Raw genomic sequence first — 22,985 nt, forward strand, 5'->3', positions numbered from 1 at the left:
AACAAACACTAAACACAAGGAAAAAATAGCCCTGTCATCAATTTGCAATTTTTCAAAATAAACCAGGGTAACAACAACACAAAGTACACAAGCAATCCAAAATAGTTAGAAACAATAAAACGCAAGGTTTCCAGGACCTAATATACCTTAAACAATACCAAGTACAGTTCAGTGACTACCCAACTTCCTAGTCAAGCCATGTGCGTTTCCGAATCATATCACAAGCTTCATAGGACAATTCGCATACACATCAGAAAATGTTTGCGATAACTGACCAATTCCAAAACTTGCAACTAGTTTTTTGGCAACAACAAAAAAAAAACTAAAAAAAAAAGCTTAAGCCTCAGATCATTTATATATTAAAAAGAAAATTATAGTCGTCTTCAGTCTAAGCTAAGTCCCAACTTAAGTTTATTTTTGCATACAAAGGTGATGTACCTGAGGTTTGTCAAATAAGTTTGAAGACTTGCTCGGTTACAGGACAACATTTTAATCAAAATGAACCATATAGCACAATAGTAACTGAAGCGAAAACGTGGAATGTGTTCACTAACAAAAATTAGATTTACGTCTTCTTGAGACCAAATGTTTGAAACTACAAAAAAAATCCAACTACTGTTAAACTTCAAACATTTGAGACAGTGGTTAAAAGGAAGCTAAAACCAAGTCCATCCAGTCCTTTCAAATCCTGGTGAGAGACAAAAGAATATTCCGTGATCCAATGGGTCTGTCACTTAACTCCTTCACGGCAATCATTGCTTCTTCGTAGCTGGGGGAGCAGACTGTAGCGTGCCCTGTGGACATTCCTTTTCTATTAAATTTTACATCAATAGAATCGGGAATGATGTTATAGCCATAGAAAAAGTTTAAAATATCTTCATTGGTTATAGCGTAAGGTAGGTTTCTCATACGTATTATTGCTCCTGATGACCCGCCATCAAAGTTTCGGGCAGGAGACGAAAAAGTATTGAAATCATTGTAATTTGCATTTCCACTGTCAAGCCTGTCATAAGACTCATCTCTACCACCCAGCTCCATTGCATAAGAACCATGTTGCCTTTCTGGAGGACTTCTGAACTCCCTACGGTCGAAGTTCGGCCCCATGTAAGAGTTTTCATGGGCTTGTGGTAGTGGAACATTTATGTACTCATCTTTATACCCTTGAGAATGTGTCACTGGAGCATTATTGAAAGCACCAAACTCTTTCGCCTGTTCATCAGAAATACGAGTCAAAAAAACTTCTGTTCCCAAAAAATGTTGACGATTCAATACTTCACTACGCATAGCCTGTTCTTCGGATTGAAACCTAACCAAAGCTTCTCCCAATCCAACTCCTTTATTGTCAAAAAGCAAGAAGATATTATCTTCATGTACAAGAAATCCATCAAAGAATTTTTGCACTTCAACTTTACTCACGTCGAAAGGAAAATTCCTCAAGTATACACATCTCTTTAGATTAGATGATTCTCCTCTTGGATATTCCTCATACATGTCACGTCTCTGTGGATATTCCTCATACATGTCACGTTGCTGTGGATGGTTCTGATGTGGGTTGCGTTGCTGTGGATGGTTCTGATGTGGGATGCGTTGCTGTGGATGGTTCTGATGTGGGATGCGTTGCTGTGGATGGTTCTCATACGGGTTGCGTTGCTGTGGATGTTCCTCAAACGGGTTGCGTTGCTGTGGATGTTCCTCATACATGTCGCGTTGCTGTGGATTTTCTTCATACGTGTTGCGTTGCTTAGGTAGGGCTTGTGTTTCATAAGATTCTATTAACTCCAACATCACCTTCCTAGCAATAGGGAAAATGAACACCTGCCGACCCTTTAATTCCTTTTTGCTTAAAGCAAGACATTTCTCGTATTGCCTCTCACTTTTCAACATGACGAAGCCTTCTCTTGTCTGATTGTTATACTTATCAAGCAGGAATTTAATCTGAGAATCTGTTATATCAGGTGCGGAAAAGAAATGCCTAATATCTTGCTTTACTACTATATATGGTAAGTTTTTCAGATGCACATAAAACTGTTGATTTTGTGGCGACCTAGATCTTGCTCGGCTCTTTGGTTTGCAGTGTAGTTCATCACCGTTGTTTAAGGCCTCCAACCACTTGTCTTCTGTCGATTTCGCTATCGATATAAACCTATGACGAATATATTCATTGTTAAATTTCATAGCTCCATCAGCATCTGTTGCACTTGCAAACTTCACAAAGGCAATTCCGGTCTTAAGACCATTTTCACGCAGTTGAAAAATAACTTGAGTAATATCTAGGCCTTTAAAAAACTGAATCATATCTTCCATTGTTACGTTGAATGGCAGCCCATAACAAGATACATAGACATCATTAGAATATGCATCCTTTTTGTCATACTTCTGTACATATGATTCCTTATGTTTTGACACACTGATTTGATTTCCTCCTTTCTTCGCCATTTCCAATCGGCTCGTATCACCAGAAGGTGGTACAGCTGGATGCTTTGGATTTTTGTTAGTTTTACGGCTCATTTCCAGAGTACTCTGCATTTCTGTCTTGCTGCTAAGCACGAGAGTCACATGTAAGTTCTTAATGACACCACCATTCCGACTCATGGCTCGCCTGGCATCTTCATCCGTTGCAAATATGATAAATGCCTCACCAAGTTTTCCACCAATAATATGCACTCCTCCATCAGGAATTTTCAAACCAGTAAAAAAATGACGAATGTCAACAGTACCAGCAGAAACAGGGAGCCCCTGTAAGCGGATCACTACAGCCATTTTTAAGGGTCTGAAAGATTGTCACCTGAAAACAAAAGTGCACAACAAAAATGGTCAATATATGGTAAAGTAAAATATATGCACATATAACAAAGCATCTGATCTGTGCTTTCTATAGAAATAGTTATCACGCCTACACAAGAACTGCACATAAAAAAAACAAACCAGAAAATAAAAAGATGTACGAAAAGGCAGGATAACTACATTCAAAAGTACTGCACACAACCCAATTACATAAACATTACATACATTATATAGGGGAGGATGTTACGGCTTCTAACGTGAAATGGGTTAGGAGTAGTGTTGAGCATTCCGATACTGCAAGTATCGGGTATCGGCCGATACTTGCTGTATCGGAATTCCGATACCGAGATCCGATATTTTTGTGATATCGGGTATCGGTATCGAAACAACATTAATGTAAAAATGTGTAAAAGAGAGAATTAAAATAAAAAATATTGCTATACTCACCTCTCCGACGCAGCCTGCACCTTACCGAGGGAAGCGGCAGCGTTCTTTGTTTAAAATTCGCGCTTTTCTTTCCTTTACGTGAGTCCCGGCTTGTGATTGGTTGCGTGCCGCCCATGTGACCGGGACGCAACCAATCACAGCAAGCCGTGACGTAATTTCAGGTCCTTCAGGATTTTAAAATTACGTTCCGGCGTTGTGATTGGTTGCGTCGCAGTCACATGGGAGACGCAACCAATCACAGCAAGCCGTGACGTAATTTCAGGTCCTTAAGGATTTTAAAATTACGTCGCGGCTTTGTGATTGGTCCGCGTCCCGGCTACATGGCCGCCATTAACCAATCACAAGCCGTGACGTCACGGGAGGCTGGACACGCGCGCTTTTTAAAATGGGCGCGTGTCCAGCCTCCCGTGACGTCCCGGCTTGTGATTGGTTGCGCCGCGGTCAACCAATCACAAGCCGGGAGGCTCGACATGCGCCCATTTTAAAATTTTAAAATGCGCGCGTGTCCAGCCTCCCGGCTTGTGATTGGTTGACCGCGGCGCAACCAATCACAAGCCGGGACGTCACGGGAGGCTGGACACGCGCCCATTTTAAAAAGCGCGCGTGTCCAGCCTCCCGTGACGTCACGGCTTGTGATTGGTTAATGGCGGCCATGTTGCCGGGACGCGGACCAATCACAGCAAGCCGTGACGTAATTTCGTCACGGCTTGCTGTGATTGGTCCGCGTCCCGGCAACATGGCCGCCCTGACCAATCACAAGCCGGGACTTCACGTAACCAAGTAAAAGCGCGAATTTTAAACAAACAACGCTGCCGGTTCCCTCGCTGAGGTCCAGGCTGCGTCGGAGAGGTGAGTATAGCGATATTTTTTATTTTAATTCTTTCTTTTACACATTTATATGGATCCCAGGGCCTGAAGGAGAGTTTCCTCTCCTTCAGACCCTGGGAACCATCAGGAATACCGTCCGATACTTGAGTCCCATTGACTTGTATTGGTATCGGGTATCGGTATCGGATTGGATCCGATACTTTGCCGGTATCGGCCGATACTTTCCGATACCGATACTTTCAAGTATCGGACGGTATCGCTCAACACTAGTTAGGAGTGTTAAAAGGAAACAGTCAGCAGGATTGTGCCGAGTAACCTACAGATAGTGTCAGATTGGTGCCGTTACACTGATACATTTATACCTGGGTTGATGAAATCCGTCTTGTGATGGTTGTTTAATCTTTGTTTTTTGTTAATGAGATTCTCGTGCTCCGAGGCAGCCAGTGGCAGGGGGGTCATTACGTGGTGCTCTGCTTACATATTCATCTATATGGCTTATGACAGGTCACTTGTTCCCCTCAGTGGCCTGCCAATATTTTACATATTTAATAGGTTTTGAAGGAAAAAAAAAGTTTCACATTCGACAGGCAGGCGCATGTGCAGTAGCATGATCGCATGAATAATACCCATGTAATAATTTTATTTGGTGATATACATGTATTCAGAAAAATTAACTTTCTCAATGGTGGCATCTGCGCAGTAGCATCTATGTGATCACTGATAGAGGCTACTATGCAGGCCACGCCATTTTGGTGGAGACAATTTTTTTCCTCTAGCAGAGTGGCACTAGAGGAATTTTGCTTGAGGAAAAAAAAAAAAAAAAAAGAGTCTCCACAAAGATGGTGCCGCCTGCGCAGTAGCATCCATCAGCGATCCGATGGCTGCTACTGCGCTGGCGCAGCCGGTGCCATTTTGAGAGAGAATTTTTCTTTCCGAATACATGTATATCACCAAATAAAATAATTACATGGATATTTTGAGAAAAACAAAAAAATTCACTTTCAGCAGGCAGGTGCATGAGCTGTAGCATGATCGCATCTATAATGTCCATTTTATTATTTTATTTGGCGATATACAGTGGGTACGGAAAGTATTCAGACCCATTTACATTTTCACCGTTTCATTGCAGCCATTTACTACATTCAAAAAAGTTCATTTTTTCTCTCATTAATGTACACTCTGTACCCCATCTTGACTGAAAAAAAAGTAGAAATTTTTGCAAATTTATTTAAAAAAAAAATAAAAAAAAAAATCACATGGTCATAAGTATTCAGACCCTTTGCTCAGTATTGAGTAGAAGCACCTTTTGAGCTAGTACAGCCATGACACTTCTTGGGAATGATGCAACAAGTTTTTCACACCTGGATTTGGGTATCCTCTGCCATTCTTCCTTGCAGATCCTCTCCAGTTCCATCAGGTTGAATGGTGAATGTTGGTGGACAGTCATTTTCAGGTCTCTCTAGAGATGCTCAATTGGGTTCAGGTCAGGGCTCTGGCTAGGCCAGTCAAGAATGGTCACAGAGTTGTTCTGAAGCCACTCCTTTGTTATTTTAGCTGTGTGCTTAGGGTCATTATCTTGTTGGAAGAGGAACCTTCGGCCAAGTCTGAGGTCCAAAGCACTCTGGAAGGTTTTCATCTAGGATATCTCTGTACTTTGTAGATTGTGAGCCCTTGCGGGCAGGGTCCTCTCCTCCTGTACCAGTTGTGACTTGTATTGTTTAAGATTATTGTACTTGTTTTTATTATGTATACCCCTCCTCACATGTAAATAATAATGGAATAAATGGCGCTATAATAATAATACTTGGCTGCATTCATGTTTCCTTCAATGGCAACCAGTCGTCCTGTCCCTGCAGCTAAAAACACCCCATGCTGCCACCACCATGTTTCACTGTTGGGATTGTATTGGGCAGGTGATGAGCAGTGCCTGGTTTTCTCCAAACATACTGCTTAGAATTATCATCAAAAAGGTCTATCTTTGTCTCATCAGACCAGAGAATCTTATTTCTCATAGTCTGGGAGTCCTTCCTGTGTTTTTTAGCAAACTCTACGTGGGCTTTCACATGTCTTGCACTGAGGAGAGGCTTCCTTCGGGCCACTCTGCCATAAAGGCCTGACTGGTGAAGGGCTGCAGTGATAGTTGACTTTGTGGAACTTTCTCCCATCTCCCTACTGCATCTCTGGAGCTCAGACAGCGATCTTGGGATTCTTCTTTACATCTCTCACCAAGGCTCTTCTCCCACGATTGCTCAGTTTGGCTGGACGGCCAGGTCTAGGAAGACTTCTGGTGGTCCCAAACTTCTTCCCTTTAAAGGGAACCTGTCACCCCGTTTTTTGAAGATGAGCTAAAAATAGCGTTAAATAGGGGCAGAGCTGGGCGTTACATTAGTGTCTTTTGTGTGCCTTTATTACCCACCTATGCTGCTGAAATACCTTTGTAAAGTCGCCGTTTTCTGCTGTCACTCACGCTGGTCTGGTCCTATGGGCGTGGTGACCGCGCTGTTTCTCCCCCAGAATCCTGCTCATCGTTACATTGGTGGCGTAGTGGTGTGCGCATGTCCAAAAGGCGAATCCACTGCCCAGGTGATGAAAAACAGTGCGATCTGCGCTATTCAGCCGTTTACCGGTGGGCGCGGCCATCTTTCCTGTGGCCGCGCGTGCGCAGATGGAGCGCTCTGCTGCCAGGGGCTTCAGGAAAATGGCTGCGGAATTCCGCGCGTGCGCAGATGGAGATCGTGGCGGCCATTTTCCTGAAGCCCCGGGCAGCAGAGCACTCCATCTGCGCACGCGCGGCCACAGGAAAGATGGCCGCGCCCACCGGTAAACGGCAGAATAGCGCAGATCGCGCTGTTTTTCATCACCTGGGCAGTGGCTTCGCCTTTTGGACATGCGCACACCACTACGCCACCAACGTAATGATGAGCAAGATTCTGGGGAGAAACAGCGCTGTCACCACGCCCATAGGACCAGACCAGCGTGACAGCAGAAAACGGCGACTTTACAAAGGTATTTCGGCAGCATAGGTGGGTAATAAAGGCACACAAAGACACTAATGTAACGCCCAGCTCTGCCCCTATTTAACGCTATTTTTAGCTCATCTTCAAAAAACGGGGTAACAGGTCCCCTTTAAGGATTATGGAGGCCACTTTGCTCTTAGGAACCTTGAGTACTGCAGAAATTCTGTTGTAACCTTGGCCAGATCTGTGCCTTGCCACAATTCTGTATCTGAGCTACTTGGCCAGTTCCTTTGACCTCATGATTCTCATTTGGTCTGACATGCACTGTCAGCTGTGAGGTCTTATATAGACAGGTGTGTACCTTTCCAAATCAAGTGCTATCAGTTTAATTAAATACAGCTGGCCTCCAATGAAGGAGCAGAACCATCTCAAGGAGGATCACAAGGAAATGGACAGCATGTGACTTAAATAGGAGCGCCTGAGCAAAGAGTCTGAATAATTATGACCATGTGATATTTCAGTTTCTTTTTTAACAAAATATGCAAGAATTTTTACATTCTACTGTTTTTTTTCCAGTCAAGATGGGGTGCAGAGTGTACATTAATGAGAAAAAAAATGAACTTTTTTGAATTTACCAAATGGCTGCAATGAAACAAAGAGTGAAAAATTTAAAGGGGTCTGAATATTTTCCGCACCCACTCAGTTTATCCAGAGAAAAAAAAACCTCGCAAAATGACGCAGGCCGCGCCTGCGCAGTAGCATTTATAGGCGGTCCAATAGATGCTACTGCACAGACGCCATTTTGCTAGAAGAGGAAAAAAAAAAAAAAAAAAAAAAGCAAAAAAAAAAGTATCCGACAAGATGGCGCCGGTGGTGACTGAGCACATCTATCGGATCGCGTATAGATGCTACTGCGCAGGCGCGTACGGTGCAATTTTGAGAGATTTTTTTTCCCTGAATAAATTTATAGTAAATAATTAAATAGACATTATAGAGGCAATCTTGCTACAGCGCAGGTGCTGTCGCCTGCCTGCTGAATTTTATATATTTTCTTTCAAAACATATTGTATTCAGTATGTAAAATGGAGGCAGGTCACTGAGGGATCAGTGACCTGTCATAAACCATCAGTATGAATATCTAAGTAGAGCACTACATGAAACCCCACACAGGTCGCCACAGAGCACGAGAATCTCAACAGAAAATAAAAGATTAACCCCTTTCTGCCACAGGACGGAATAGTACATCTGATGGCAGATCCCCTGCTTTCATGCGGGCTCCCCGCATCAAAGCCGGGGCACGTCAGCTGTTTTGAACAGCTGACATGTGCCTGAAATAGGCGCAGGTGGAATCGCAATCCACCCGCGCCTATTAACTAGTTAAATGTCGCTGTCAAACGCTGACAGCGGTATTTAACAAGCGCTTCCGCCATCAGGCCGGAAATCTGCGCACCGCTGACCCCAGACACGTGATCAGGGGTCATCGGTGAGTTGGCATAACAACCAGAGGTCTCCTGAAGACCTCTATGGTTGTTGATGCCAGATTGCTGTGAGCGCCACTCTGTGGTCAGCGCTCATAGCAATGCAGCAATTCTGCTACATAGGAGCGATCTGAGCATCGCTCCTATGTAGCAGAGCTGATCAGGCTATGCCAGCTTCTAGCCTCCCATTAAGGCTATTGAAGCATGGCAAGAGTAAAAAAAAAAAAAAAAAAAAAGTTGAAAAAAAATATAAAAGTTTAAATCACCTCACTTTCACCCCCATTCAAAATAAAACAAACAAACAAAAAAAAAAAAATTTCAAACCTACACATATGGTATTGCCGAGTTCAGAATCGCCCGATCAATAAGAAAAAAAAAAAAAAAAAAAAAGAATTAACCTGATTGCTAAACCATAGCGAGCAAATTTTTTTTTTATAAAACGCCAGAATTACTTTTTTTGGTCGCAGTGACATTGCATTAAAATGCAATAAAGGCGATCAAAAGAACATATCTGCACCAAAATGGTATCAAAAATGTTAGCTCAGCTCGCAAAAAATAAGCTTTCACCCGACCCGAGATCCCGAAAAATGGAGATGCTACGGGTCTCGGAAAATAGCACAATTTTTTTTTTCTGTTAGCAAAGTTTGGAATTTATTTTTCACCACTTAGATAAAAAAAAATAAATAAAAATAGCCTAGACATGTTTGGTGTCTATGAACTAGTAATGACCTGGAGAATCATAATGGCAGGTCAGTTTTAGCATTTAGTGAACCTAGCAAAAAAGCCAAACAAAAAACAAGTGTGGGATTGCACTTTTTTTTTTGCAATTTCACCTCACTTGGATTCCCCCCATTTTATAGTACACGACATGGTAAAACCAATGGTGTCGTTCAAAAGTACAACTCGTCCCGCAAAAAATAAGCCCTCACATGGTCATATTGACTGAAAAATACAAGTTATGGCTCTGGGAAGGGGGGGGGGGGGGGGAGCTGAAAACGAAACTGCAAAACCGAAAAAAGCTCCGGGGGTGAAGGAGTTTAACAACAACCACAAGATGGATTTCATCCGCCCCTTGGTATCATCAGAATGACAGCACCAACCTGACACTGTCTGTAGGTTACTCTGCACAATTCTGCTATCAGTTTCCCTTTAAGGCTTCATGCTTGCCAGACTAGCAGCTAGATCAGTTAGGCCGGCGTCACACTAGGCGTATGAAAATATGGTCCGTTTTTTACGGCCGTAATACGCAGTAATTGTCCCAAAACACTGTTCCGTATTCAATGCGAGGATGCGATTTTTACGGACAAATTTATCCGTGTGTCATCCGTATGACGTTTTTTTCTCGCAGGCTTGCAAAATGGACATATCATGGATCCATCGGCTCAAATATTCTAAAAAAAAACACAGTCTAATATATATATTAATATTTCATATAGCGCTAGATAGCAGAAAAGCTGGTAATTCAATTGCCGTCTTTTGCTCTCTCCTTCACAAAACCGACAGGATATGAGACATGGTTTACATACAGTAAACCCATCTCATATCCCTTCTTTTATTACATATTCCTCTTTAGTAATGTAACAAGTGTCTGTGTAAAATTTGGGGTCTCTAGCTATTAAATTAAAGGGTTTAATCCCGGTAAAAATTGGTGTGGGGCTCCCGCGCAATTTTCTGAGCCAGAGTGGGAAAGCCAGTGACTGAGGGCAGATATTAATAGCCAGGAGAGGGACCATGGTTATTGCCCCCCCCCCAAAAAAAAAAAAAAAAAACATCTGCCCCCAGCCACCCCAGAAAAGGCACATCTGAAAGATGCACCTATTTTGGCACTTAGCCTCTCTCTTCCGACTCCCGTGTAGCGGTGGGATATGGGGTAATGAAGGGTTAATGTCACCTTGCTATTGTAAGGGGACATTAAGCCAGGTTAATAATGGAGAGGCATCAATTATGACACCTATCCATTATTAATCCAATAGTACGAAATGGTTAATAAAACACACACACACATTATTAAAAAGTATTTTAATGAAATAGACACATGGTGTTTTAATATTTTATTATACTCTTAATCCACCTGAAGACCCTTGTCACCTGAAATAAAGTTAAAACAAACAATATTCCATACCTTCCGTCGTTCAGTCTTGTCCCACGCTGTAAATCCATCTGAAGGGGTTAAATCATTTTACACCCAGGAGCTCTGCTAATGCACCTGTGCTTCTGTCTGTAAAACTTTGTGATGAACTCATATGAACTCGAGCCTGGGAACTTTTCAGAATATTTTCCCAAGCTCAAGTACATACGAGTTCATCCAGCAGGGGGCGCATCACCGCGATTCGAGGTAACTACAGTACATTCCCCTGCATTTCATTCACTCACCAAGTTTTACAGCCAGGAGCACAGCTGCATTAGCAGAGCTCCTGGGTGTAAAATGATTTAACCCCTTCAGATGGATTTACAGCGTGGGACAAGACTGAAAGACGGAAGGTATGGAATATTGTTGTTTGTTTTGTTTAACTTTATTTCAGGTGACAAGGGTCTTCAGGTGGATTAAGAGTATAATAAAATATTAAAACACCATGTGTCAATTTCATTAAAATACTTTTTAATAATCTGTGTGTGTGTTTTATTAACCATTTCGTACTATTGGATTCATAATGGATAGGTGTCATAATTGACGCCTCTCCATTATTAACCTGGCTTAATGTCACCTTACAATAGCAAGGTGACATTAACCCTTCATTACCCCATATCCCACAGCTACACAGGAGTGGGAAGAGAAAGGCTAAGTGCCAGAATAGGCGCATCTTCCAGATGTGCCTTTTCTGGGGTGGCTGGGGGCAGATGTTTTTAGCCAGGGGGGTCCTATAACCATGGTCCCTCTCTAGGCTATTAATATCTGCCCTCAGTCACTGGCTTTCCCACTCTGGCTCAGAAAATTGCGCGGGAGCCCACGCCAATTTTTTCCGGGATTTAACCCTTTAATTTAATAGCTAGAGACCCCAAATTTTACACAGAGACACTTGTTACATTAGTAAAGAGGAATATGTAATAAAAGAAGGGATATGAGATGGTTTACTGTATGCAAACCATGTCTCATATCCTGTCGGGCTTGTGAAGGAGAGAGCAAAAGCCGGCATTTGAATTACCGGCTTTTCTGCTGTCTAGCGCTATATATCTATTTATCTATCTAGCTATATATCTCTCTCTCTCTATCTCACTGACACACATATATATATACCTATTCTATGGTACACATTTATTCTACCTATTCTATCAGTGTGATTTTACTGTATACCGCACTGAATTGCCAGCTTTTCTAGAGAACACCGCTGCGTATTTCTCGCAAGTCACACGCATGGTCCGTGTGTAATCCGTAATTTTCTCGCCCCCATAGACTTTCATTGGCTGATTATTTGTGCCATACGCTGACAAACGCAGCATGCTGCGATTTTCTACAGCCGTACAAGACCGTATAATACGGATCCGTTGTACCATATGCAATCCGTATTTTCTGCGCCTCTCATACATCCGTAAAACACGCCAGTGTGACGCCGGCCTTAGACAGGCCGACTTGGGACACTAAGCTACCGCCAATCAGATGCTCGATTGCCATTTGCGATTGTGTAATGGCCTATTTACAAAGGCCGACCAAGTTTCAGATGCGTGCTGAAGGATCTGCAATAGATCAGTGCACAAAAGTGTCACTCAACAGCGAGATTCCTATTTACACACTACGACGCACTGCAGAGAACAATAATCTAAGATAATTTCACCAGACAAACATGTTTTGCTTTTCGATGTGGTTATAAGTGAACTGTTTAGAATTATTGTAAAAAAAAAGTGTTCCTAGGAATGATTGTTCTGGATAATTTTGCAATGTAAGTGCACTGTAAAGGGACTGACAGCACGGAATGACTTTTCACACTAATCCTGCCGCTCACGGCGGGGCAAATCATTTATACACAGTTTCCCATCTGCTTGGTTTCCAGCTAGCTCCTCCTCTATGAAGCCAGAGCTGTCTATCAAATGGTGGAGGGGAAGGGGGACATAAGATGTAAACCAAGCAGGTGGGAACATATATTTAAATGATTGGCATCGCCAATAAGCACTGAGTCAGTACTTGGTTTGAACAGTTGTTCTGTGCTGACAGTCCCTTTAGGATCTCAGCCTTCAAAAGTTATAAGTCTCCCAGCATACTTACCAGTTTAATGCCCGAGGCTCTAGGAATTTAGCTGCAAAAATAAAGCAAAATGTAAACATAAAATTTTTAGGTCATTGAGAAAAACAAAAACACAATTACACTTCAAGGCGATTTAAGTCACTGTGGATTATGCATGTTTATGAAGTCGGCATCCACATGTAGAGGAAAGACCTAAATGTTTGGATTCTCAAATCTGAACCATGCTTTTCGCTTTAAAAATAAGAGGTAGATTTCCAAAGCATAATGTACCTAAAGTATTTCTTTATTAATCTCTTAAAGGGAACCTATCACCCCGTTTTTTAAAAATTAGATAAAAATAGTGTGAAATAGGGGCAGAGCTGGGCTTTACATTAGGGCCTTTTCGGTGCCTTTACACCCCCGTTAGGCTGCCGAAATACCTTTGTGAAGTGGCCGTTTTCTGCTGTCACTCAAGGTGGTCAGGTCGGATGGGCGTGGTCACAGCGCTGTTTCTCCCCCAGATCAGGCTCATCATTACGTTGGTGGCGTAGTGGTGTGCGCATGTCCAAAGAGAAGATCCACTGCCCAGGAGATTCAAAACAGCGCGGTCTTCGTTATTCGCCGTTTACCGGTGGGCACGGCCATCTTTCCTGTGGCTGCGCGTGCGCAAATGGAGCGCTCTGCTGCCCGGGGCTTCAGGAAAACGGCCGCGGGATTCCGCGCGTGCGCAGATGGAGATCGCGGCGGCCATTTTCCTGAAGCCCTGGGCAGCAGAGCGCTCCATCTGCGCACGCGCAGCCACAGGAAAGATGGCCGCGCCCACCGGTAAACGGCGAATAACGAAGACCGCGCTGTTTTGAATCTCCTGGGCAGTGGATCTTCTCTTTGGACATGCGCACACCACTACGCCACCAACGTAATGATGAGCCTGATCTGGGGGAGAAACAGCGCTGTGACCACGCCCATCCGACCTGACCACCTAGAGTGACAGCAGAAAACGGCCACTTCACAAAGGTATTTCGGCAGCCTAACGGGGGTGTAAAGGCACCGAAAAGGCCCTAATGTAAAGCCCAGCTCTGCCCCTATTTCACACTATTTTTATCTAATTTTTAAAAAACGGGGTGATAGGTTCCCTTTAATGACCACTGATAAGCATTAATATGGCAGCCGCTGAGGGAACTCAACGGTATAAAACTGTAGCCCTCCTCCCCTGAGTCAGAAAATCTCTGGGTTCTCGGCTCCCAGGGGTAGCCGAGGCTCCCTTGTTAGATAAAAAATAAAAACTTTTATTCTTTATTTTTCCATTCTTTGCAGCTGGGGTTAGGGTTAAGTTGGGGTTAAATTTCCCCCCCCCCCCCAAAGTTAAAAAAAAAAAAAATAGATGCCAACATGACAGCTAGTGTTGAGTGCAAGTGCTCGCTACTCGAGTTTGCATCGGGTTCTCGGGTATGCACGGAGCATCGTGGATTTTTCTTTGGGTGTCTAACAGATGCAAAACATGCGGGGCAGGGATAAGCACCTGATGGAAACTGGAGTAGCGAGCACTTGCACTCAACTCTAGTGACATATTCAATATGACAACCAAATTCTTATCAAAAATTGATATCAAATTCTGTGTCATATTTGTGGGCTTAAAATACTCCCTATACCCCGGTATAAAATCCTTGAGGGGTGTTTCCAAAATGGGTTTCCCCTGTTTAGGCACATCAGAGGCTCTCCAAACGCAACATGGTGTCCGCTAGTTATTCCAGCAAATTAAACACTAAAAAAAAGTCAAACAGTGCTCCTTCCCTTCCGAGCACCGTCGAGCGCCCAAACAGTAGATTTCCCCCACAAATAAGGTAGGTGAAGATTGCACAACAAATTTTGGGGTCCATTTTCTTCCTTTACCCATGTGAAAATAAAGTTTGAGTTTAAAGTAATTTTTTGTGAAAAAAATTAAAATGTTCCTTTTACATTGCAACTTAAGGGTTAATAAACTTCTTGAATGTGGTTTTGAACACCTTGAGGGGTGCAGTTTTTAGAATGGTGTCACTTTGGGATATTTTCTGACAAATAGGCCCCTCAAAGTCGCTTCAAATATTAAAAATACTAAAAAAATTAGTAAGTTTTGCTAGAAAAATGAGAAATTGCTGGTCAACTTCTAACCTAACTGCTTAATAAAAATAAAAAATTATGTTTAAAAAAATTGTGCTGATGTAAAGTAGACATGTGGGCAAAGTTATTTAGTAACCATTTTGTGTGACAACTGATTTAAAGGGAACCTGTCACCCCCAAAATCGATGGTGAGGTAAGCTTACAGTCATCAGGGGCTTATCTACAGCATTCTGTAATGCTGTAGATAAGCCCCCCGATGTTACCTAAAAGAGGGGAAAAAAAAGAGGTTAGAATAGGCTACTTTCACATTTCCACCGCGGTGTGAAGACCAGAAAAGGACGTCATGGAACGAAGATGGAAGGCTCCGGACCGGACCTGAGACACCCATTGGACCCGGACCGCAGCGGGACCGCCCTTGGGCGAGTATAATCTAACCTCTTTTTCTCCTCTTTTAGGTAACATTGGGGACTTAACTACAGCATTACAGAATGCTGTAGATAAGCCCTGATGCTGGTGGGCTTACCTCACCATCGATTTTGGGGCTGACCGATTCCCTTTAAGGGTATAAAAAAATAAAAGCTTGAAAATTGCAACATTTTTGCCAAATTTCTGTTTCTTTTTTTTTCACAAATAAAAGGTCATATCGAAGAAATTCATTATCATGACGTACAACATGTCAGGAAAGAACAATCTAAGAATCAGTAACATATGTTGAAGCGTTCCAAAGTTAAAGGGAACCTATCACCCCGTTTTTTAAAGATTAGATAAAAATAGTGTGAAATAGGGGCAGAGCTGGGCTTTACATTAGTGCCTTTTTGGTGCCTTTACACCCCCGTTAGGCTGCCGAAATACCTTTGTGAAGTGGCCGTTTTCTGCTGTCACTCAAGTTGGTCAGGTCGGATGGGCGTGGTCACAGCGCTGTTTCTCCCCCAGATCAGGCTCATCATTACGTTGGTGGCGTAGTGGTGTGCGCATGTCCAAAGAGAAGATCCACTGCCCAGGAGATTCAAAACAGCGCGGTCTTCGCTATTCGCCGTTTACCGGTGGGCGCGGCCATCTTTCCTGTGGCCGCGCGTGCGCAGATGGAGCGCTCTGCTGCCCGGGGCTTCAGGAAAATGGCCGCCGCGATCTCCATCTGCGCACGCGCGGAATCCCGCGGCCATTTTCCTGAAGCCCTGGGCAGCAGAGCGCTCCATCTGCGCACGCGCGGCCACAGGAAAGATGGCCGCGCCCACCGGTAAACGGCGAATAGCGAAGACCGCGCTGTTTTGAATCTCCTGGGCAGTGGATCTTCTCTTTGGACATGCGCACACCACTACGCCACCAACGTAATGATGAGCCTGATCTGGGGGAGAAACAGCGCTGTGACCACGCCCATCCGACCTGACCAACTTGAGTGACAGGACAAACCGGCCACTTCACAAAGGTATTTCGGCAGCCTAACGGGGGTGTAAAGGCACCAAAAAGGCAGTAATGTAAAGCCCAGCACTGCCCCTATTTCACACTATTTTTATCTAATTTTTAAAAAACGGGGTGATAGGTTCCCTTTAACTAATGCTCCTGAGAGCCACTGGATTCAGACAATATCCTGTATGATAGCATTCACAATATCACAAACTGAATAATAGCCACCGTGCTATCACACCAGTAAAGAACAAAGTGGAAGCGGACTATTGGATACCACAATATTCAGATTGACAAATTCTGATTCGTCTTTAATCTGAACAGCGTATAATGCAGATTCACATCACTAGATAGGATCAGCAGCGTTGTGTCGGTATTTGATGCAATTAAATACTTTGTCAGTGATCCTCAGGATGTAGCACAGCTGCAACTGTTTTACGGATGCCGCAGATTCTGCTATTTAATGCAATCTGCAGCCAAATCTGGGCCACAATTATCAGATTTGTAGAGAAAGTTTTCCACCACATCTAAACTAGTAGAGCTTTACAACAAAAAAAACAGGGCACATCCACACGTACCGCAGTTGGTGTGGATTTTCTCTAGACTCTCGTAAGAAAGTCAATAATTCTCATCAATGTGGAAATTGATCTGTGATGCAAGAATTCTCTTTTAGTCCACAGCATAATTTCTGTTGTGGATAAATCACTGCATGTGTTGCAGCTAACAGCCACGAGACATGCAGCCATGGGGTCTCGAACATTCTTTGAGCAAGCAAAAGACACTGTTAACACCCAAGCATGCTCAGAATAGACCTTAGTATTGAACACATGAAAAGAGAGTGGTGAAAAGTCATGCTGAAATCTATCAGTAATTAGAAAGCAATCCTGCCATTTAGTGAAAAATATCAGCTGGTTCAACTGATGGCCTATAAAATGGTGTCTCTTTACCAAAGTGCCACACAAGAAACATCTCGTAATGGGTAGAAGCAGTGAGTGGTCTCAAGATCTTTGCAACCTTATTGTTGCAAAATGTATTATTTTCATTTGCTGTATGTGATTCGTCCGAAGGCAGATAGAGTGAAGCCAGTACTGATTGGCTTCAGGGATCGTGTGACAACAATGTTACGCAATCCCCTTTAAATGCACCTTCCCACCTACTCGTTTTTCCTTTATCTACACCCTTCTCTGGCTCTATAAAACTAGGGCTGTCACTCAAGAGGGGAGTAGGGGTGGAGATAGAGGGAAACCAAGTAGGTAAGAAGCTGCACTGGAAGGGAACCTGTCACTACGAAAATGCAGTCCAATGTGCAGGCATCGTGTTATAAAGCGGGGAGTTGAGTAGATTGAGATCACGTTTCGTGAGAAATTATTCAGTATAATCTGTGGTTTGGTAAGGCTACTTTCACACTAGCGTCGTACGACGCACGACGAATTGCGTCGTTGCGACGTATCGATGCAAGCAGTGAAAGCGCTGCACAACGGGGGCAGCGGATGCTGTTTTTCAACGCATCTGCTGCCCCATTGTGAGGTGCAGGGAGGCGGAGTTCCGGCCGCGCATGCGCGGTCGGAAAAGACGGTCTCGACACACCAAAAAACATTACAAGCAACGTTTTTTGGTGGCGACGGACCGACGCAACAGTCGCACGACTGTTGCGACGTGTGGCAATGCGTCGCTTATGCAAGTCTATGGAGAAAAAAGGCATCCTGCAAGCACTTTTGCAGGATGCTTTTTTTTCCTACAAAACGACGCATAGCGACGTGCAGTGCACGACGCTAGTGTGAAAGTAGCCTTATCTAAACCTCTGCTTTTCCTGGGATTGTGTGTCCAGTGAGTGGTACTGGGAATTTCGGCTTCCTCTGCTGACATCATATCAACAGAGCGGGGCTTCTTTTCCGCTCTGCCTACGGGCGTGACTTCTGACGTCATTCTGATTAGGGGATCCAGCTGTCAATCAAAATGATGGTCAGAAGTCACACCCTGTCGACAAAGCAGAGCGGAAAAGAAACCACTGTGATGTCAGGTGAGGCAGCAGAATCCCTGGTAAGAGGTGTGTGTGACTGCTCTGTGTCGAGGAAGAACGAGGCTGTGCACAACAGGTAGGTAGCAACTACCTGCCTGTTAGTTTGATATCAGACTTGGGATAGGGTTGCCACCAATTTACAGGTTATATTACTGATAACTGGAGTGGGTGAAGATGAAAAATTATTGTGGGGACCACCAGCAATCTGAGATCAGGGCTGTGTAACCCGGGTTCTGTATAGCCTCGTCTTGAATAACTGGTGAATTAGATGCACATGCTCAACCTCCACTCCATTCACTGGCTATCTGCTGCTGAAAGAGCACAGAGCTCCAATATTTACAGCAGTCCCATAGACCACGAATGGGGTGATGGTTGATAATCTGCATCCTCATTCCATACTATTAGGAGGGGATGCCGTCTGACCACTGGGAACCATACCAATCTGTAAATCGCCTATGGATTGGTGCGTCGTTATATTCCCCAGGTGACCCCCCCACCCTTTAACCCCTTAATGACAGCCAATAAGTCTTTTAACTGACCTGAGATATAGGAGAATAGCCTCCCCATACAGGTGACAATCCCACAACTGTCCGCTGTCCACTATAGTTGACAACTTGCTGTATCAGCCACGATCACGGCTTGCCCCATCCAAATCGGTGGGGGCGGCCATCTTCCTGTGGCCGCGTGTGCGCAGATGGAGCGCTCTGCTGCCTGGGGCTTCAGGAAAATGGCCGCGGGATGCCACTCGTGCGCAGATGGAGATCGCGGCGGCCATTTTCCTGAAGCAGAGTTCGCATCTCTGCTTCAGGAAAATGGCCGCCGCGATCTCCAACTGCGCACGCGCGGCATCCCGCGGCCATTTTCCTGAAGCCCCGGGCAGCAGAGCGCTCCATCTGCGCACGCGTGGCCACAGGAAGATGGCCGCCCCCACCGATCACCAGGGGAATAGCGCAGATCGCACTCTTTTCCCTCCCCTGTGCAGTGGATTCTGGACTTGGGCATGCGCAAACCACTACGCCACCAACAGAAAAATAAGCAAGATCACCCATCTGACCAGACCAGCCTGATTGACAGGCGAAAACGGCTACTTTGGTAACGTATTTCGGCAGCATAGGTGGGGAATCGGGGTCCACAAAATACACTATTGTAATGCACAGCTCAGGCCCTATTTAACAGTATTTTTATCTCATACGGAAAAAACGGGGTGACAGGTTCCCTTTACGTACCATATTTTTCAGACTATGCCCCCACCCTTTAAGGGTAGATCCTCAATATTTAAGTACCATACTTTTCAGACTATAAGACGAACGCAGGCTTACAGGGGATTTGTGTCACAGGTGGGGCAATGTTGTGGCGGTGCGGAGTGGACCTGAGCAGGGTCCCTTCTTCAGGATGCCAGCGGCAGAAATGTGGCGGCGCGACAGCTCGGTGTCCACAGTGAGCAGAGTGCATCACCGGTTTCCCTGCGGTCATCTCCCTGAAGCCATGGGCATCCTGAGGATGGGACTCTGCTCCAGCTCTACCTCACTGCCGACAGCATCGCACCCCAGGACTGCAGAATTGCCCCACTTCTACCACCGGCTTCCTGAGGAAGAGACCCTGCCTTCTGTAACCCAGCTGTACCACCGCCGGCCCTCAGGCAAGATAACATAAATTCGGACAATAAGACGGACCCCCATCTTAGAAAAATCTTTTTTTTTTCTGCTATTTTCCAGCCCAAAATTTGGGGTGCATTTTATGGTCCAGTGTGTCTTCTAGTCTGAAAAATACGGTAACCCATTTAGGCTGAGATACTTTAAGGCATATTGCGCCCAAGTCAGTGCCTCTAGTTTCCACAATGACCATTGGGAGACGCTAATGTGATGACCATCGGAAGCATGGCGACCATCGGTCCTGTCCTAGTGGCCAGTAACGAGCATCCTTGTAGATTGTAAGCTTGCGAGCAGGGACCTCACTCCTTATGTCACTGTTTAAATTGTCTTAACTTGTACTGAATTTATTGTCTGTACATGTCCCCGCTTAATTGTAAAGTACTGCGGAATATGTTGGCGCTATATAAATAAAAACTATTATTATCTATTCTATACAAGCCGTTCAGCACCCGGCAGGTGCAGAACGATAGCCAATATGGCCGCCCTGTCCCCACATACAGTACACACCATCGCCTGCACATCTCTGGGGCGATGCGCTGGCAATAAATTTGTATACCACCAGAAACAAAAATTCAAGTTTTGGCCAGGCGATTATGATAACGGGGCTGGTGTAAGAGGCCATGAGGGAGGCATGCGGTGTGGTGAGCAGTCGGTAATGTGCAGGCATCCATAGAATAACACAGGGCGACACATGCCGAGCGTCACCACCACAACGGCACGTGTAGTACTCACCAACCGTCCGAGGGGCGCTACAGCTGCACCTCTAGGTGCCCAATAAGGCGATTTGGGGGGGAAGAAAATCCTACAGAAATACTAAAAGTCATGCCAGGAAAGGAGCACAACTATGGGGAGTCCTCTCAGAGCAGTACTACAAGTCCCAGCACGGCTCTCCTGCCACTACCACACGAGCTAATAAGGCAACGAACACCACATGACAGCCCCCCCACACAGCTCGGCGCAGGCCCCAGCCAGGAAACAGGCCGCGAACACACCGATAACCCCCACACGACCCCCGGGGCCTCAGAGACCCGCTCCCGCCAGCTGAGCCAGTGTACCAATAAGTAGCCCGTATTTACCAAATCTCACACCCCAGCAGCGATAAGTGCGGCCGCACACTCGAAAATGATGAGCTTCCAAAATGGCGCCTGCAGCTCCGTCCTTGTGAAAAGCCTGGGGCGGGGCTGAGGCGCCAGTGACGTCACTAGTCAGCTATTGGCTCCGGCTCAGCGTCGCTGACCAGGACGGAGACATTTTGTTGGTTGCCAACGGTTATTAATATGAACGGATGGCGATACTGTGCGGAATATAACCATCACATTTGTTTATTTCTATTCGGTTTGACTGTATGGGAAATAAATAGAGGCCAAGGGTTTTATTATTACTATTGTTTTTTTTAAATGGGAGGGGCCGTGAAATGGGGCTGTGCGCATGCGCGGCTCTGAGAGCGCGCTTTCTGCGGCCGCCATTTTCTAATCTTCACACACGTCGTTAGTGGTCGGAGCTGGTGAGGCTTGGCGTCGTGAGCGGAGACCGGGCCGGTGCGGTGCAGCTCACTGTGAGTATTCATAGTGTTATTACCGTGAGGGGAAGCTGCGGTGCGGCCTGCAGCCGGGGCACAGCCTTCATTTCCTAGCTTCCTCAGTACCCGGGCCCCGGCCTGCGCCACATGCTACAAAGCAGGAACTTAAAGGGAGTGTTCTTCTTTTTAGAACCCAAGTTGCATGTCTCTGGGGATACACATTTTTTTCTGCTGGTTTTGATAAATGATGTACTGATTGTCTCCTGTATTACACTGTCTGTTGCTGGCTGCAGAATGAGGTAACTAAGGATCCAACAGTGAGTGAATTGTGATCATCTCAACAGAAAGTTTCATTTATTTTTTTGTCTTTTTCATTAGCTCCTCTCAGTTCATTCATGACCACATTAAAGGGGTTGTCCGGTCCAAATCGTAAGCCTGCAGTCACTCTGTGTGACTACACTTACCACGCACGGGGCGCTCCGGAGATTCGCCGTGGTCAGACCCCAAACTGGCAGGTGTGTTACACGTACATCTGGCCAGTGGGCCCGGCCTCGCTCTCCATACACTTGTATGGCGAAAGGCTGCACCCAGTCTAGTGCTACAACTGACCAGTGGTCACTGGTCATAAACTGGCGAATTGCCACAGTGCGTGCTCTGGTGGGGGGATTCGTAAGTCTGTAGTCACACAGAGTGATTGCAGACTTATCGATTTTTGGATTGGACAAGCCCTTTAGATATGGATGTGCTGGAAACAGTCTGTAAGGCAAAAAAGAGCAATGTTTTACCTTAGTCCAGTTGTCAAAATGACATTTAGTGTGAAATACATGCATCACTACTGGGACAGCCCCTTCGTAACTACTTCTGGATCGCCCATATACTTTGGAGGAAACTTGTCATGCCCCAAAATATTAACTGGCAGTTACGGGGTCAATCAGCAGAGTAATGGCCTAATGCTGTGCGGCTGCTGCACAGAAGGCTGGGAGGATAGTAAAAGGAACCTATCTGGACCCTCCATCTCAGCAGCATTCACTTATGTATCAATTAATGCCCTGCCTAACCAGCCCTGTATTACGTGTTTCTGGTCAAATGAGGGGGTTTGTTTTTTTAAAGCATTTATATTGCCACCAGCTCTGTTTCCATGCCCCTGTGGGTGTGATAACATAATATGCATGAGCTGCCCACTCGCCACTTGCGCAAATCTAGCACGTGTGCGCCGCTCATTTCGGCAGCATCTCTGAAGTAGGTAGACGCTTCCCAGCTTCAGAGGTGCGCACCGTGCATGACCGGAAGCTAACTTCTGAACCTCTGGACATGCACAGTGCGCCTCTGAAGCCACAAAGCGACCACCCAGTTTCAGAGATGAGTCGTGCTGCTGAAATGAGCGGCGCACATGTGCTAGTTTTGCATAATCGGCGATGACGCTGCTTGTGTAAAGCCCTCATTAGTAGTGGTAATGGCTGCTGACTTTTACCTAGCATGAGCTAGTGTAGTGAAGTGTGTTGGTGCACAAAATATCTAAAATATAAGGGTCAAAGTGCACTTTATGGTATTTCAGATAGGACCAAAAATAATACAATAAGCTCCTTAAGGGAGCATTAATGATAGATTCACTAGTATGACTGTGGAAATGACTGGTAGGCAAT

General features: G+C 45.0%; 2 protein-coding genes across 4 annotated transcripts in view; one reads left to right on the plus strand and one right to left on the minus strand.

Annotated features, from left to right (window-relative positions):
* Positions 1-470: 470 nt before the first annotated feature.
* LOC143782895 (RNA-binding protein 12B-like) lies at positions 471-21,043 on the minus strand. 2 transcript variants are annotated; one of them, XM_077270859.1, is made up of 3 exons: positions 20,900-21,043; positions 12,693-12,723; positions 471-2,785 (listed from the first exon to the last, which is right to left on the minus strand). In XM_077270859.1, exon 3 carries the CDS (start codon positions 2,758-2,760, stop codon positions 682-684), a length of 2,079 nt encoding a protein of 692 aa, XP_077126974.1. In that variant the 5' UTR covers positions 2,761-2,785; positions 12,693-12,723; positions 20,900-21,043; the 3' UTR covers positions 471-681. The 2 variants fall into 2 exon arrangements, with proteins under 2 accessions (XP_077126974.1, XP_077126975.1); XM_077270860.1 differs by lacking the exon at positions 20,900-21,043 and adding an exon at positions 20,556-20,752.
* Positions 21,044-21,068: 25 nt separating this feature from the next.
* The window catches only part of LOC143782896 (RNA-binding protein 12B-B-like), a 29,330-nt gene continuing 27,413 nt past the window's right edge, over positions 21,069-22,985 (plus strand). The window contains exon 1 of one of the 2 annotated variants that reach the window (XM_077270862.1): positions 21,069-21,378. The gene's annotated coding sequence lies outside the window, so the exon portion shown is untranslated. The remainder of the gene's footprint in view (positions 21,379-22,985) is intronic. The other variant, XM_077270861.1, reaches the window with a different exon arrangement.

The sequence above is a fragment of the Ranitomeya variabilis genome, chromosome 6 (genome assembly GCF_051348905.1).
Source record: "Ranitomeya variabilis isolate aRanVar5 chromosome 6, aRanVar5.hap1, whole genome shotgun sequence".
Taxonomy (NCBI): Eukaryota; Metazoa; Chordata; class Amphibia; order Anura; family Dendrobatidae; genus Ranitomeya; species Ranitomeya variabilis.